This window comes from Dasypus novemcinctus, chromosome 22 (assembly GCF_030445035.2).
Source record: "Dasypus novemcinctus isolate mDasNov1 chromosome 22, mDasNov1.1.hap2, whole genome shotgun sequence".
Classification (NCBI taxonomy): domain Eukaryota; kingdom Metazoa; phylum Chordata; class Mammalia; order Cingulata; family Dasypodidae; genus Dasypus; species Dasypus novemcinctus.
This window is the reverse complement of record NC_080694.1, coordinates 39332396-39347726: the sequence shown is the minus strand read 5'-3', so window position 1 is coordinate 39347726 and position 15331 is coordinate 39332396. Positions and strand designations below refer to the sequence as shown.

The 15331-nt window shown below is 38.9% G+C and overlaps 2 protein-coding genes across 3 annotated transcripts in view; one reads left to right on the top strand and one right to left on the bottom strand.

The window, feature by feature from the left end:
* RIOK1 (RIO kinase 1) overlaps positions 1 to 4992 on the bottom strand; it is a 30734-nt gene extending 25742 nt beyond the window's left edge. Inside the window, exons 1-2 of the mRNA XM_004450879.4 lie at positions 4707 to 4992; positions 2205 to 2418 (exon numbers count right to left, since the gene is read on the bottom strand). Coding sequence (XP_004450936.2) covers positions 2205 to 2418; positions 4707 to 4777 — 285 coding nt within the window. The 5' untranslated portion in view covers positions 4778 to 4992. The remainder of the gene's footprint in view (positions 1 to 2204; positions 2419 to 4706) is intronic.
* A 31-nt stretch (positions 4993 to 5023) lies between these two features.
* The window catches only part of CAGE1 (cancer antigen 1), a 71962-nt gene continuing 61654 nt past the window's right edge, over positions 5024 to 15331 (top strand). For both annotated transcript variants that reach the window (XM_058285194.2, XM_058285196.1), the window contains exons 1-4: positions 5024 to 5662; positions 7152 to 7369; positions 9524 to 9611; positions 13193 to 13713. In XM_058285194.2, coding sequence (XP_058141177.1) covers positions 5647 to 5662; positions 7152 to 7369; positions 9524 to 9611; positions 13193 to 13713 — 843 coding nt within the window. In that variant the 5' untranslated portion in view covers positions 5024 to 5646. The remainder of the gene's footprint in view (positions 5663 to 7151; positions 7370 to 9523; positions 9612 to 13192; positions 13714 to 15331) is intronic.

The window sequence follows — 15331 nt, the reverse complement described above, 5'->3', positions numbered from 1 at the left end:
TTAAATGCAATTTTCTAATTTGACTGGTCTATAAACTTAAAACTTCAGAATGTTCGTTTACTTCCAAAGTATACAATAAATGGCTAAGACCAACATCAGACTGCTGGTAAGACTTTCCCTTTGGCCCAGCACCTCAAGAAAGGGAAAAAGTATGCAGCTTTAGCACTTAGGCTGGGGCTATGCACAAACATAAATGATGACAAAAATAAAGACATCAACATGAAACTTTGAGGATGGGTTTTTAAATTTGTATAAAACTTTTTATGGGAGCAGATATTGCCCAGTGGTTGAGCACCTGCCTATGTATGAGATACTGGGTTCAATCCCTGGTGCAACCTAAAGAAAAAAAATTTTTTAAAATAAGAAACCTATTAAATTTAACTTTTAAAGTAATTTTTATTAAAAATAGTATGTGTTTATGGTAGAAAACACTAAGGCAATTTTTAAAATCACCCATAGTCTTGGCACCCAAAGATAATAGTTAATATTTAAGAAATACACATCCAGTCATTTATTTCCCTAAGCTTTTTTTAAAGGAATTATACTTTGTCAAAATTGCTCAAAGTCTTACGAACAAATCAATATACGCGTTACCAAAACAAGACCAGAAGTAAAATTTCTTTATTTAAAAAAGTGATACATTCTAGTCTATGATAAAGCTGTTTTAATATCAAAGAAATATGCTGTGTGTCCCCCCCCCGCCCCCCACCCCCATCTTTCAAAAAACCTGTTAGGAAGATGCCCCTGTCAACCCTCTGGCTCTGCATACAATGGACACACTCAGTACATTTTTTTTTTTAAGATTTATTTATTTTATTTATTTCTCTCCCCTCCCCTCCCCCCAACCTGGTTGTCTGTTCTCTGTGTCTATTTGCTGCATCTTCTTTGTCCACTTCCGTTGTCAGCGGCACGGGAATCTGTTTCTTTTTGTTGTGTCATCTTGTGTCAGCTCTCCGTGTGTGCAGGGCCATTCCTGGGCAGGCTGCACTTTCTTTCGCACTGGGTGGCTCTCTTTATGGGAGGCACTCCTTGCGTGTGGGGCTCCCCTACGCAGGGGACACATGTGGCAAGGCACTCCTTGTGCGTATCAGCACTGCGTGTGGGCCAGCTGCACACGGGTCAGGGAGGCCCGGGGTTTGAATGTGGACCTCCCATGTGGCAGACGGAGGCCCTAACCACTGGGCCAAGTCCGCTGCCCAGTACTTTTTTTTTTTTAAGGTACTGGGGCCACGGATTGAATCTGGGACCTTGTATGCAGAAAGCCAGTGCTCAACCACTGAGCCACATCAGCTCCCCTGAGATGTATTTTTCTTTTGTTTGACTATTGTTTGCTTTTGTTTTTAGGAGGCACCAGGGACCGAACCCAGGACCTCCCATGTGGGGTGCAGATGCTCCCTGATAACTTTTGCCCCTTGAACATGAAGGTAGATCACGAACATATTTCCTCCTGTTATTAGTATAGTCTTCTTCCATGGCAATATATCTTATGGCCACATAATATCCCATTGTGTGAGTCATCAGTCCAATGGCAAATTTTACCAATTTGCAATTGTAAGGACATGAGGTTGTTTCCAATGTTCCTCTTGATGGGAGCAGACATTCCCAGTGCCTTCTTGTTATATTTTTCCTCTTTCATCTCGTGTCATCTTGTTGTGTCAGCTTGCTGTGCCTACCCTTCGCGCCAGCTTGCCATCCTGCTCGTCCTCTTTAGGAGGTACTGGGAATCTCTGCTTCCTGCTTTGTTGTGTCTCCCATTATGCTTTTCTTCTTGTGTCTCCTGTCGCACCATCTTGTTGTGTCAGTGTGTCGCACCTGCCCGTTGTACCAGCTCGCTGTCTTCTTTAGGAGGCACTGGGAATCAAACCACGGACCTCCCATGTGATAGGTGGAAGCCCAATTACTTGAGCCTCCTCCATGTTCCTTAACTGTAGTAAACTGTCTATTCGTGGCCTTCCCTATGAAAATTTTTAAGCTCATAAATTTGACACTTTAAATAACTCCTTGAAGATTAACTGATTATAGAAAGAATCTACACCCAGGAAATTATCAGAAATACCGAAAAGACAAAAAATACAGAACATAACCTGGGGAGAATTTTTTGGTTAATTACAGCACCACATCAATGAGGAGAATTCAATGAAAGTCCTTTTAAAAAAGAAGGCATACATAGGCAAGTAAAGACATACAGTTCATTAATAAAATACCTGTGGGTTACTCCTTCCACTGGAGGGACAACCTTTTGTGAGTTTTCCAACTTCATCATCCCAGTCCCAATCATTTTCATCATCTTCATCATCATCATAGTCCTCCTCTTCCTCTTCTAGCTCATCTTCACCTGCCTTCACACTCACATTATTTTGAAGGTGTTCAAAGAGAATGCCATCCTCCTTTTTTACTGTCTTCAAGTCTCTATTTTCACTGGAAATACAAAAATTTGTCATGTTTACACATATTCTAATTGAACTCACAATTCAAATATGCATTTACTTACTATGTAACACACTATACTCTAAAAGGATAGATCTAAAAGGTTCCCTTATAGCAAATCTCCCAATAAGCTCAATCTTCTTAATAGCAAATTCTCCAGTTTTTCAGAGTTCTATTGTAGTTGTTTCCTTACTCTTCATGCCCAAGTCCTACTAGGGAAAGAGGATATCAAATGTTAAATACCGTTCTGCCTGAATGAAGTTAGATTTATATCGTTACACCATTATCTTCTCTGCTCAATGAACTGACTCATATTAACATTGAACTATCTGATTTGAAGAAAATCATTCACAGAGCTGCTTTAACAGAAAAGTTTTTTGACAAAACTCAAGAGTAAGTCTCAGGCAGATTTACCTTGAACTCAATTCCACCGTGCAATAGAGGGGTTGTATTGGGATTTCATGTGTTACACACAGAACTCCCAATCATCATGCTCATAAAGGCAATGAGCGGTGCACACAGGGGCCAAGCATAACAAACGAGTGAAATGGGTAGGGAATAATGCAGTAAGAGAAGTGAGGGTGGTCAAACAGAGAACAGCCCAGGGTTCAGCTGTTGGTTTGCATATCTGCTGCCCTGTGGGAACTTTCAGATCCAGCTGGGCAGTTCAGGATATTTTGCAGCATCCATGGCCTCTACCCACCAAATGCCAGTAGTACCTGCCCTTCTCCCTTCCCCCAAGAAGTCACAATAAAAAAATTGTCTCCGGAATGCCAAAAGTCCTTTGGGGGCCAAAACCGCTCCCAGTGAGAACCACTGGTTTATCCATACCACACTCCATGGTAGATCATAAACCAGAGCACTGCCACTCCCGCTGTGTTCCTTCTTCCCTAAGGCCTTTTGTACACTGATCTGTAAACATAAACTGGGAATGTCCTTCCTATTTCTCTTCTCTGGCTAGGTCCCATTCATTCTTCCCCTGTCACCTATCACTTGTTCAGGGGAGTCTTCCCTATTTCTCCTTTGTAGTGTTTGATTCTAATACAAACTAGTTAACATGTCCCTCCTGTTAGAGCCTAAGTCTGTCATCCAAGATGAAACTGGTTTAGCAATGCTTCCCTAAGAACACTAGATCTGGTACATAGAAAGTGATCAGCATGTATTTATTGAAAATTCCCTGACTGATGAAGAAAATCTACAAACTTTTAATGAACCCATATGAATTCTTACTGCAAACCAAGTAAAAAGCTGTTCTCTTAGAATTCCAAAATAATGGGTTCATTTTGCTTTTAAGGAGTTACCCTTCATTCTCTTCTCACACCCCACATCCAATCTACTGCCAAACCCTGTTACTTCCACCTATGAAACATACCCCTATGGCCCTAACTCTAGCTATCATCATCTGTGCACCAGATTATTACTTCTGAACAGATCTCTCTCCTTCCACTCCTTCCATCACCCCCATCTACAGCGGAGACAACTCCTTCAAATCATCAAATCACATAATTCCCCTGCTAAAAGTTCTCCTACAGCTTTCTAAGAGATGTGGAATAATACCTAAACTCCTTACCATCACTTGTACATGGTTCTACGTGATCTGGCCCCTTCTCACCCCTGTCATTGCCTACCAATCTTCTCAACTACCTTCCTGTGCTCTAGGCACACTGGCCTCTTGTGCTTCCCTTCACAACCCGGAGGGAATCCCATCTTCGGGGCTTTGCATTTTCTGTCTCCTCTGCCTGAAATGCTGATCCCTCAGCTCTTCCTGTGGATGGCGTTGTCTTCTAGATCTGGACACCCTCCCGCCAGACCAGCCACTTCTTATTTAGTGTATCACCCTATTTTGCTTCTTCATATAGCATATATCACTGATTTTTAAAAATCTTTCTTTGTACTTAATTGCCTGCCCCTCACCCCAGGTGGAAGGTAAAGTTTCACGCCAGCAGTAACTTGGTTATCTTGTTCACCACTACCTCCAGCACGGACGGCAGGAGGTGGCACACAGCAGATGTTGACTGTTGAGTAAATGTCGATAAAGCACAATTCTTATTCCCACCTCTATCTCTCAGCGAGCTTACCAAACAGGAAACCCTGGACCCCCGTAACATCATCGGACGACAGACCCCGGCTGAGAGGGAGAAAGAAGCAAAAGACTGAAGAGAGACCCTGAGTCATGAACTACCAGTTTCTCCCAGACCACAATAAACGTCAACCCTCGCAAAGGGGACGAGAGGAGAGAGCAGAATCTGGACAGAGTCGGTGTCCCCAAAGAGCGTCACCTGTCGGAGGAATCCGCGTCGTCGAACTGCCCAGGGACCACCCGGCTCATAAGCAGCCGCCGGTAGTCCATGACGCCAGGGCGGCAAGCCCCCAGCAACACCGAAGGCCCGCGCGGGAGGAGAACGGCACGGAGACGGTTTAACCGGCGGACGGGGCAACGGCGTCTGCAACTGCTCAGAAACCCCACGCCAACGGCCCACGCCACGTGCGGCGAGCTTACCAGACCCACCGCCCAGACACCGGGACTGCCCCGACCGGAAGCCCGACCCCGACCGGAAGCCCCGCCTACCCGGGAAGCCCGAGCGGAAGTCCCGCCCCTGTGCTGTGCCGGCTGCGCGCGCAAGGCTCGCGCGGGACGGTACTTGGGAGTCGCCCGGGGCGTCGGCGGCTACATCTTCTGCGACCGCGCACTCAGCCAATCCCCGTGCGAGATTTTCCGTCCCGAGCACTTCGTGCCGTACCCCGCTTTGTGTTTCCTCGGGCACAGGGACGCGACAGAGCACGGGCTGTTCACACCCGCGCGACCTCAGGACGCCGGGAACACGCCGCAGGCCCCCGGGGTTTTCGGGATCTGGCCTCCCGCCGCCCACCCTGGCTGGGTTCGTGCCGACGTCACAACCGGGTGGTTCCAACGCGCCTGGATCCCGACTGCGAGTGTTTAGAAGCCACCTGTGGAGAAGGTTGAAAAGCGTTCTTCTCCCTCCCGCGGAGCAGAGCGTGGAAGGAGGATCTCCTTGTGGTGGATCCAAGCAACTCTTTGGAGCCTGGACGTGAACACACTTTGCGTCGTAAAAACCGTGGTGTGTTGCTCTGAGGGGACAATGAGACCAGTGCTTTAAGCAGTTAAAGCTGCCATATGACTGAAAAAAAAATAAAGCAAAACCTAAAAGTTTTGCCAGTAGTCATCTCTTTAAAAACCTGTTTTAAAAGAACTTTAGAATGTCTCTGGAACATGGTATGTCCTACTTAAATGTTTGAACGAATCTAACATAAGAAAACTGGTAAGGACAGAAGTGAGAGATGGAAAAAGTATGCCTAACTTAAAAAAATAAAGGGCGGCAGATTGTGCAGTGCCATGTGAGGGGTGAATAAAGTTGTAGAAGTGTAATTAAAATTCGGGGTCACAAAAAAAAAAAAAACAACATAAGGCCTTTGTCTTTTTTTGCATTTGGAAAATGAAATAAGAATTTTCCAGGTCCTCTCTCCTACAACCCAGGCAACATTTATGTGTTCTCAAAATATAGAAAAGATGAGCATAAAGTTAGGTTAGGTTGCTTCTTGTTGACTTTTATACTTTACCAAATGATGCCATAGGTTTGAAAACAATTATGCTTTAGCAAATTGGGTAATCCAGGCAAATGGTGCCTGTAGTTTGCTTAAGAGGGTTGAATAGAAATAAATATTTGGAATGTAAGATTTAGTAATTACTGTGAACAACACAGGTCTTTGTTATAAGCAGTATTGAGAATCATAAATGGGCTTCTCACAAGATGTTTATAACCTGTAAGTACAAACTGATATACTTGAAACAGTGGTGAAGATTCAAAACAGTAAAGGAGTAAGGGCTGAATTGAGAGCTATAGGTTTAGAGACTGAAGACATTCTAGGAATTTGAAGAAATAGATGAATACAACTAGGGTAGGTTTGGAAGGTTTCAGGAGAGAGAAGCAGATACCAGGGCAAATTGCTGAAGAGGTAAGGAGCACGATCTGTTTGCAGGGAAAGGAACTTGATCTGGGTGGGTAATGGGGGCCCAAGTTATAGAAGGCCTAGATAGTTTAGCAGAAGAATCTGGTCTCCATTTGGATGGACATCCTTTCCACTCCAATCTCCTGGCAGACCTGAGGAGATCACCAGGGCATGGATCAGTGTGATAACAAAGATAGAAAGAAAAAATGGTTTGAGAAGAAATATTTAAAGGGGAAATCGACGGGTTAGTAACTAAATAAGCCTGGTTGCTGAGGTAGAGAGATGCCAAGAAGATACCTCTGTGTTTTCAAACCCTACTACCTGAGAAAATAGGTATAACTTATAAACATGAGGAGGGAAACTGATATGCATTGTTGAATTTGACTTGAGAATAAAGTGTTAGAATAGAAAGTATCAAGTAACAAAGTGTCTTATGGAACCTCTTAGATTTCTGATAGTATACTGAGAAGCCTTTGATTAAATAACTGAGAGATCCCTTTTCCTTCTAGGTGCCAAACTTTTTAGGGAATTACTGGATAGTTGTTAGACATATTGACTTATTTTTGTCCAAATTAGTATTCACCACCAAAGTAACCGTGGTACACTCAGATTAAAAATGTCAATTTTTCTAGTAACTGGACAAATGACATTTTAAAGTTTAGGGCAGTAAACTTTGCTAATTTCTTAATGTGAAGAAGGATAGGAGAATAGTTTTTTCATATACTAATAGGCATTAAAATTATGTTTTTTTAAAGAAGACTTCCATCATTCAGCATTTAGGAACAAGAACTATCAAACATTTTGGCCATCACCTTCAGATGCTGTCCAATTTGATGTGGATACTTCTCATGAAAAATTAGAAAGCCTGTCAGAAGCAGATGCCATGGATATCAGCAATCATTCTCAAGACTTAAGTCCCTCAGATTCTCCCTTCTGTATGGAAACCAGCGGTACCACTTCTGACTTGCCTCAGGTGTGCATTGCTCCTAAATTTTGGGGGGTTCAGATGTATTCACCATTCACATGATCTTCCAAAGGAAACTTTCTTCAAAAACATGAGATATAAAAAATTCTCCAGCGGAGGCATACAGAGGGAAAAGAAAGGTAGAATTTTTCAGACAGTTAAAAATGATCCTGTCTGGGAAGCAGATATAGCTCAAGTGGATTGAGTGCCTCCTTCCCATGTACAAGGTCCTGGGTTCAATCCCTGGTACCTCCAAAAAAAAAAAAAAAATTCTTTCTAGCTTTCAAGAGGGCAGCAGCTAAGGGAATGTCCATAACAAGTCAGTCACAGACACAGGAGGGCAGGCCAAGGGGCCTGATGCCTGGTTCAGTACATCTTCCACTGTCAGTACTCACATGTTGCACATGTCTTTCATACTGACCCAGCACCCTGCATTTAAATGACGTCATTCCTTCTTTAGAAAAACTCTCAGTGCCCATTCTCACAAAAGAAATGATTTTAATCTCCCAAGATCTTCATGCATGTTGTTCCGAATGTTTGACAAGTAAAGAGAAATGATAGGAATGTATTAGTTCATGCCACATGATAGACTTTTTGTTTGTTGAAAATGGACGAATATTGACATTTTCATATATTTCATATATATAAATTGGCATAATCTTTCCAAAGATTATGTTTGGTAATAGATCAAGAGTTTATCTGTGCTTTTTAAAAATTTGTCTAGCAAGTTTTTAAAAAGCATTGTTATGCTCCAGGAAGTATAGAAACAAGGATGTTTACAGAATCATCCATAATAACTAAACATTGGAAACAACCTAAATTTTCATCAGGAGTACGCTAGTTAAATTGTCGAGATGTGTAGTCCACATATTACCTTAAATATGATAATATGGGTATGTATTTGTTCAAATGGGAAAATGACCACATTGGTTCTCACTGATATAGTGGGTTTTTGAGTTTTTATCTTTTTTTTTTTTTCGGTAATGTTCAAAATTCTTTATTTATAAAAATCTATTTTCATTTTGATAAAAAAATGTGGCCATAATATTACAGTGTTAATCTGGCTCCAAGATAATGTTTACAGCATATTTTTCTTTATAAAAAATTTAAAGACCAAAGAAACAAAAATGCATATTTTAGTTAAAAATAATAATGTCATAGAAAAGTAGAGTTAGACGTGATCTGTTCTGTGAATAGGGGAGTCCCAAGAAGTTTGTGCAAAATAAAACATAAATGCATGTAAATAATGCTATTTTATTTTTCAAGTATATTATTTTTGGCGGATTTTTATCTGATTAGGAGGCATGGTCTGAATTAGGAACAAGTCTAAATTAGACTGTTATAAAATATAGCTCAGTTTTTATTACTTTCAAGTACATTCAATTAGTGGAACAATGCTAAAAAGCAGCAATTATCAAATAGAAGTTTGCAACCAGCTGACCAATAGAGTGATAATAATTTTTAGAGCAACTTTTAGGTCCACATACTTGATATACTGTTAATGATGAAGTCAGTATTTTCCTTAAGCATCTTAAACATTTTCCTATCTTATTTGTACTATTTACTTAATAAACCCTTTCATCTTAGATAATATTAAAGTAACGTTGAGAACAAGCACCACATGAATTTTTGTAAATTTCCATTCATTGGAGTCATATTTCACCTTACTACTGGACCCTGTTTTATATATTCTCGATGTTAAAAGACAAAAATAACCACCGTAATGTTGTTTAGGTCAAATTTAACAAACATCAAAAAAATGATGAGGGGAGTGGGTGTAGCTAAGTGGTTGAGTGCCTGCTTCCCATGTATGAGGTCCCAGATTCAATCTCTAGTACCTAAAAAAAAAAAATCAGGGATATATATGCTATTATGTAGACCTATGTTTGTGTCACATGATTTGATGTACTGAAAACCAAAATATGAAAATAGCTCCAGGAAACTTCTTTAATTGCCCTATAATATGTCATTTAAGATGTTAACATAGTTTTACCAAAGGGGGCTCTAATATGCATTGAGGAAAAGTACCGGAAAGCACATTCTTCCCATGCCACAAAAAATCCTAGCAGAAAAATGGCATGGCATTGTACATATAACTTCAGAAGTTTATGATAATTTTGTTTGAAGAGCTAATATTAATGCCTTGTTTTATTATTAATACAGAATGAAATAAAGAATGTAAAAGGGGAAAATAAGTCTCAATTCACACTTTCCGAAGATATTTATAATGCGCTAGACAATTTGATAGGTGGTGAGTATCTCTTTGTTGACAACATGCAAAACAGAAAAACTAAGAATTCTTGTGGTTTATTGTAATATCAGTGACCATAATAGCCCGGTACTGTGCTAGGCACTTTATATATATTGGCTCATTTAATCCACAAACAATCCTATGAAATAAGGACTGTTTTTATCTCCATTTTACCAATGAGGAAAGTGAGGCTCAGAGTAACTTGCCCAAGGCCATGTCACTTTCATGACATCATCTGATGTTCCATTCCCAGTCTGACACCAGAATTTTATACTATACAAATATCTTAAAATACATGTATTGATGTAATAAATCTCTTGTCTTAAACTGACAGATGAAAGCTATTTAGGAATTAGTCATATATTGAAACACATTGATCATATTAAAGCAACCCAAGTACTATGTATAAATAGCTCCTTATTTTTATTAATTATAAATAATATCTAAAATATTTGATAACCCCTATTAAAATTATGGAATTCAGTACATGCTGATATAGGAAATATAAGTGGCAAATAGATTAGAAAGGAATAAAAGAAATGATCATTATTTGTTAATAATATGATTGTCTACACAAAATGTGCTAAGAACCTGTAGACAAATTATTAGAACTAGTAAGAAAGTTTAGAAGAATGCTGGATACAAGATCAATATAAAAAATGAATAGCATTCCGAATGCATCAGCAAGAACCAATTAGAATAATTTTATAGATGATACTATTTTCAGTAACAACACAAATTAAGGAACTTAAAAAGAAACCTGACAAAAAGTGATTTCTGTGGGAAAAAATTATAAAGCTTTACCAGAGTACAAAAAATAACTGTTTCATGTTTAGCTTTGTAAAGATGCCAGTTTTCCTCAAATCTGTGAATTAATGAAATTTCTTTTATCCTTAGTTGATAACATTCCCAGTTGAAGTAAAAAGAGTTGTTCTTTTTTTAAAAAAAAAAAAAACCAAGACCCATTTTGAAAAAGATGTGAAGACATTCTATCAAATGACACAATTTATTACAACATTATAGTAATTATAACAATGTAGCATAGAGATAGAGTGAAAAAATAAGCAGTGGAGTAGAATACAAAGTCCAAAAATAGACCCACACATATGTGGACAGGTGGTACATGAAAGAGGTTATAAGTCAGGGCAGGGGCAATTGATGATTCATTAAATTGGGCTGCGACTGTTGGCTCTCAAGATGAAGGAAACAATTAGATCCTTAGCCCACATCAAATCAAAAATAAATTCTGCATGAGTTAACACCTAAACATGAACTGTGAAGCTTTCACTTATTAAAAAAAATCCCTTTATGATAACAGGAAAGGGGAAAGATGTACTAAGACATAAAAAAGTACAAATCATAAAGAAAATGATTGATACATTTGACTGCATAAAGACAAAAAAAACTTCTATGTGACTGAAGTATAATCAACAAAGTGAAAATGAGCCACAGACAGACAATATATGCAGTGCATATAATTGAAAAAGGATCGATATCCGAAAAAAGAATTCCAAATCAATAAGTAAAAGACAAATAACCCAATAGAGAAATAGGCAAAGTATATAACAGCCAGAACTCAGGAAAAAAACTTTACAAGTCCATTAAATACATGAAAATGTACATTAAATGTCCCACATTAAAATACCATTTCATACATAAAATTTTAACATGTGCTGGAGGGCTGTGAAGCAAAGGAACTCTCCTGCTACTGATAACAGTATTAATTGGTACAACTGCTTTGGAGACTACTTTTGCAATATCTAATAAAGTTTAGGATATGTATTTTTATAATCCACCAATTCCACTCTAGATATATACCCAGGAATTGTAATTAATATTGAGTAATTAATAGAATATTAATATACAAGGAAACATAAGAATGCTTACTGCAGTGTTTTTTTAATTGCAAAATTAGAAACAACCTAAATGTCCAGCAAAAAAGGAAATCAAGTATAGCCCTTCATTAGAATGAACTAAATCTATAATGTATTGGTTGACAAGGGAAATGTGTTACCTCACATGCAAGAATTTTAGAGGTAGGCGTTCTGGATAGTTAATTCCGTGAACTAAGGACATTGTCAAAGAACTGGTTTTTTCTTTTGTTCCTACATGAACATTCATAAATAACAAATATAGTAAAAGTTGTGAATTTACAAAGCAAATGCATATCATCATACAAGGCTCTCATACATCTCCCTACCACAAGCACCTTGCATTATTTTGAAATATTTGTTACAAACAATGAAAGAGCATCATCAGAATATTACTACTAAGTATACCCCATATCTTACATTTGGTCTATTTTTCCCCCAGCTCGTCCACTTATTAACTCCTATATTATGTATTTGTTATTGTTCAAGAGAGAACATTCTCATATTCTGTTAACTGCAGACCATCTTCCACCACAGGATTCCCTGTTTATACAATCCCATGCTTTGTACGATCTATTCAAAATGTACATTCAGTGGCTCTCATTTTCATCACAGAGTTGTGCTGTCATCACCTTAGTCAATTATAGAATGTTTTCATTACTCCAAAAGGAAAAATCTTCTTCCCCCTTATACACCACCCATAGTTGTCCCTTAGAATTGATATATCTTCCTTGCCATTGGTGCAAAAGTATTACAATATTACTGTTACCTCATACATTACTGTCATACATAAATTAGCTAAGTTGTAACTTTCCCATGTATCACCATATTCTTAACACTTTGTAAAAGAACATTATTATATTTATACTATTAACCACCATCTTCATTTACCACCGAATTGCTGTTGTACTTTAGAAGCATTTTATTTATTTTAAAGATTTATTTATTTATTTAATTCCCCCCTCTCCCCCGGTTGTCTGTTCTCTCTGTCTATTTGTTGTATCTTGTTTCTTTGTCCGCTTCTGTTGTTGTCAGCGGCACCGGGGAAGTGTGGGCGGCGCCCTTCCTGGGCAGGTTGCACTTTCTTTTGCGCTGGGCGGCTCTCCTTACGGGCGCAAGGAGTGGGGATCCCCTACGCGGGGTACACCCCTACGTGGCAGGGCACCCCTGCGTGGCAGGGCTCTCCTTACGGGCACAAGGAGTGGGGATCCCCTATGCGGGGGACACCCCTACGTGGCAGGGCACCCCTACGTGGCAGGGCACTCCTTGCGCGCATCAGCACTGTGCATGGGCCAGCTCCACCTGGGTCAAGGAAGCCTGGGGTTTGAACCGCAGACCTCCCATGTGGTAGACGGACGCCCTAACCACTGGGCCAAGTCCGTTTCCCTAGAAGCATTTTAAAACTACAGTACTAAAGGACTTCCAAGATGTCTTGGAACTTGTAAAGATATTTGACCTTAATTACATAAATTACATAATTAATTACATAAAAACAGTCTTCTTTTTGTAGCAGTCATTTGGGGACTCTTTCCCCCATGTAAAAAGTTGTTTTGTTTTGCTAGGGGAAAAACAATGCCACAATCTATACAAGTTTGAAATAATATGTAATTCTTAAAAGGCTCCAACAGCTTATTCCTTAAATGAAAATATAGCTGTTACCATGTAAAGCTATGGTCAACTAATTCTTATTTCTTTTTTCTTTCTAATGAGATGTCAACATTGAAAATTACTCACAGACTGTACTAAGTCAGCCATTTGACACAAGCATTTCTACCTTGAGACAATTCCAACCCCTTTGCAAATTTCACTGGACAGAAGCATTTAATGATGAAACAACAACTTTTCAAAATCCTAGGGAAGGCTTATCTTACACAAAGAAGCCAGAATTGCAAACGCATGTATTTAATTATGCAAAAGACAACAATATAAAGACTGACTTATTTAATGAAGAAAGTCCAGTGGAAATTAGCATTTCCACAAATAAAGACCTGCTTGATCATGAGTCTGCAAGTCAACCTTCTAGAAGCCCGCCTTTAATAGACTGTATTGAAGAGACACTGAAACTCAGGGAAAAGTCACTGGCTAAAAACACTGCCAAGGGATCTGCTCTCCACCATACTCAACCTCAAAGCTTCTCGTATACAGAAAGCATCCTCACTGATGTTGAAGGACCACTTTATAAAGAGAATAGCTTTAACTTGCTCGATCTGAGAGCAAACAAAATAGAAGAGGTAAGACTTTTGGTGGTCAGTGAAGCCTGTGGAGTATTAAAGGAAGGATGTGTTTTTAAAAATGCTTGTATATAATGTAAGTGCTAAATCATCTGATCAGCACAAATGACATTGCCTCTCTGGTGAAAATGCATTCTGAGACCTTAACCAATTCAGAAGCAAGTTTTTTGTTTGTTTGTTTGTTTTCTGATAAAATAGTTTGTACTTGGGCACTAGCTCTACCAAATGATAATTTTTTAAAAAATTATTTTATCTTGAATTTCAGTTATACTCCTTAGCATCTACCTGAACTTTGAATATAATATGCTTTGATGTTTATTGCATCACAGCTGGTATTCTTAGACTTTACTGTAAGGGAAAGGTTGAGAAGAAGAAGGAGCACTGGGTTATTAAATAATTTGACAAGAAAAGCTTAAGATTTTTCTATCATGTTGGGTTCTATTGACAAAAATATTTTTCTATCAAAAAAAACTATTTTTCCTTTGAATTGTTGATGCTGGCACACATGTAGCATCCTATGAGTACTAATAATATCAACAGTATAAATTCTATGTATTCTGAAAAAAAGGATTCTAAGAATTGGCAAATAGATATAATGCAAGAATAGCATAAATGCTAACTTTTCCTTGTGAATTTGATGAGAAAAGCTATGGCCATTGTGTTCCTTTTATAAATACAAGGAGTTGTTTTTGGTTTGTTTGTTTTTTTGAGGTACCAGGGCCAGGGATTGAACCCGAGACCTCGTATGCTGGAAGCCAGTGCCCAACCACTGAGCCACGTCAGCTCCTCTGAATAGGCTTTTTCGTTTCTTTTCTTGTTGTTTGTTTTTTTGTTTTTAGGAGGCACTGGGGACCAAACCTAGGACCTCCCATGTAGGAAGCAGACACTCAACTGCTTGAGCCACATCCTGTATGAGGAATTTTTGAATTCATTTATTTGGATGTAATGGCAGCATTTAGAAAAGAATTTTATTTTCCCATATTGATTTCTGAAAACATTTCTTAAATCTGCTTAATTAGGGTTTTTTAGGATTGCCCCTTGCTCTTTTCATTACTTTGATTCATCCATGTTGTCAGTAAGTCCTTTTGGGCATCTGCTTTGTGCCAGGCCCTGTGCTATGTATTGGCTATATAATGGTTAAAAACAAAGATGAGCTTCTTGTCCTCATGAAGATAACATTCTAGTAGAAGAAATATACATTAATCAAATAATTACACAAATATGTTTTTGAAACTGTGATAATTGCTGTGACTAAATGTTACATGTAGGATTGGAATCTACACTAGAGTTTGGGGAAAGCTTCCCTGAAGAAGTGGTCATTGAGCCGAGTACTAAAAAGAAGCACAGTGCCCCTGGCTTGACAGAACAAGAGAGAAATATTAGATGAAGCCGGAGAGAAAAAGTGAGTCAGGTATCAAGATCAGACATTGGGGCCTCGTATCCCAGAGGAATGAAAAACCATTAAAATACAGGAGTCCAACATTTCTAAATTCTAGGAAGTTATACAGCATACACTACAGATATTTTTTACTGGTTTTTAACGTTATATTCATTTAAGCATTACCGTACAACAATGCCCCGCCCTTTTTTAAAACCCCCAGAATCAGTACTGTTGGGA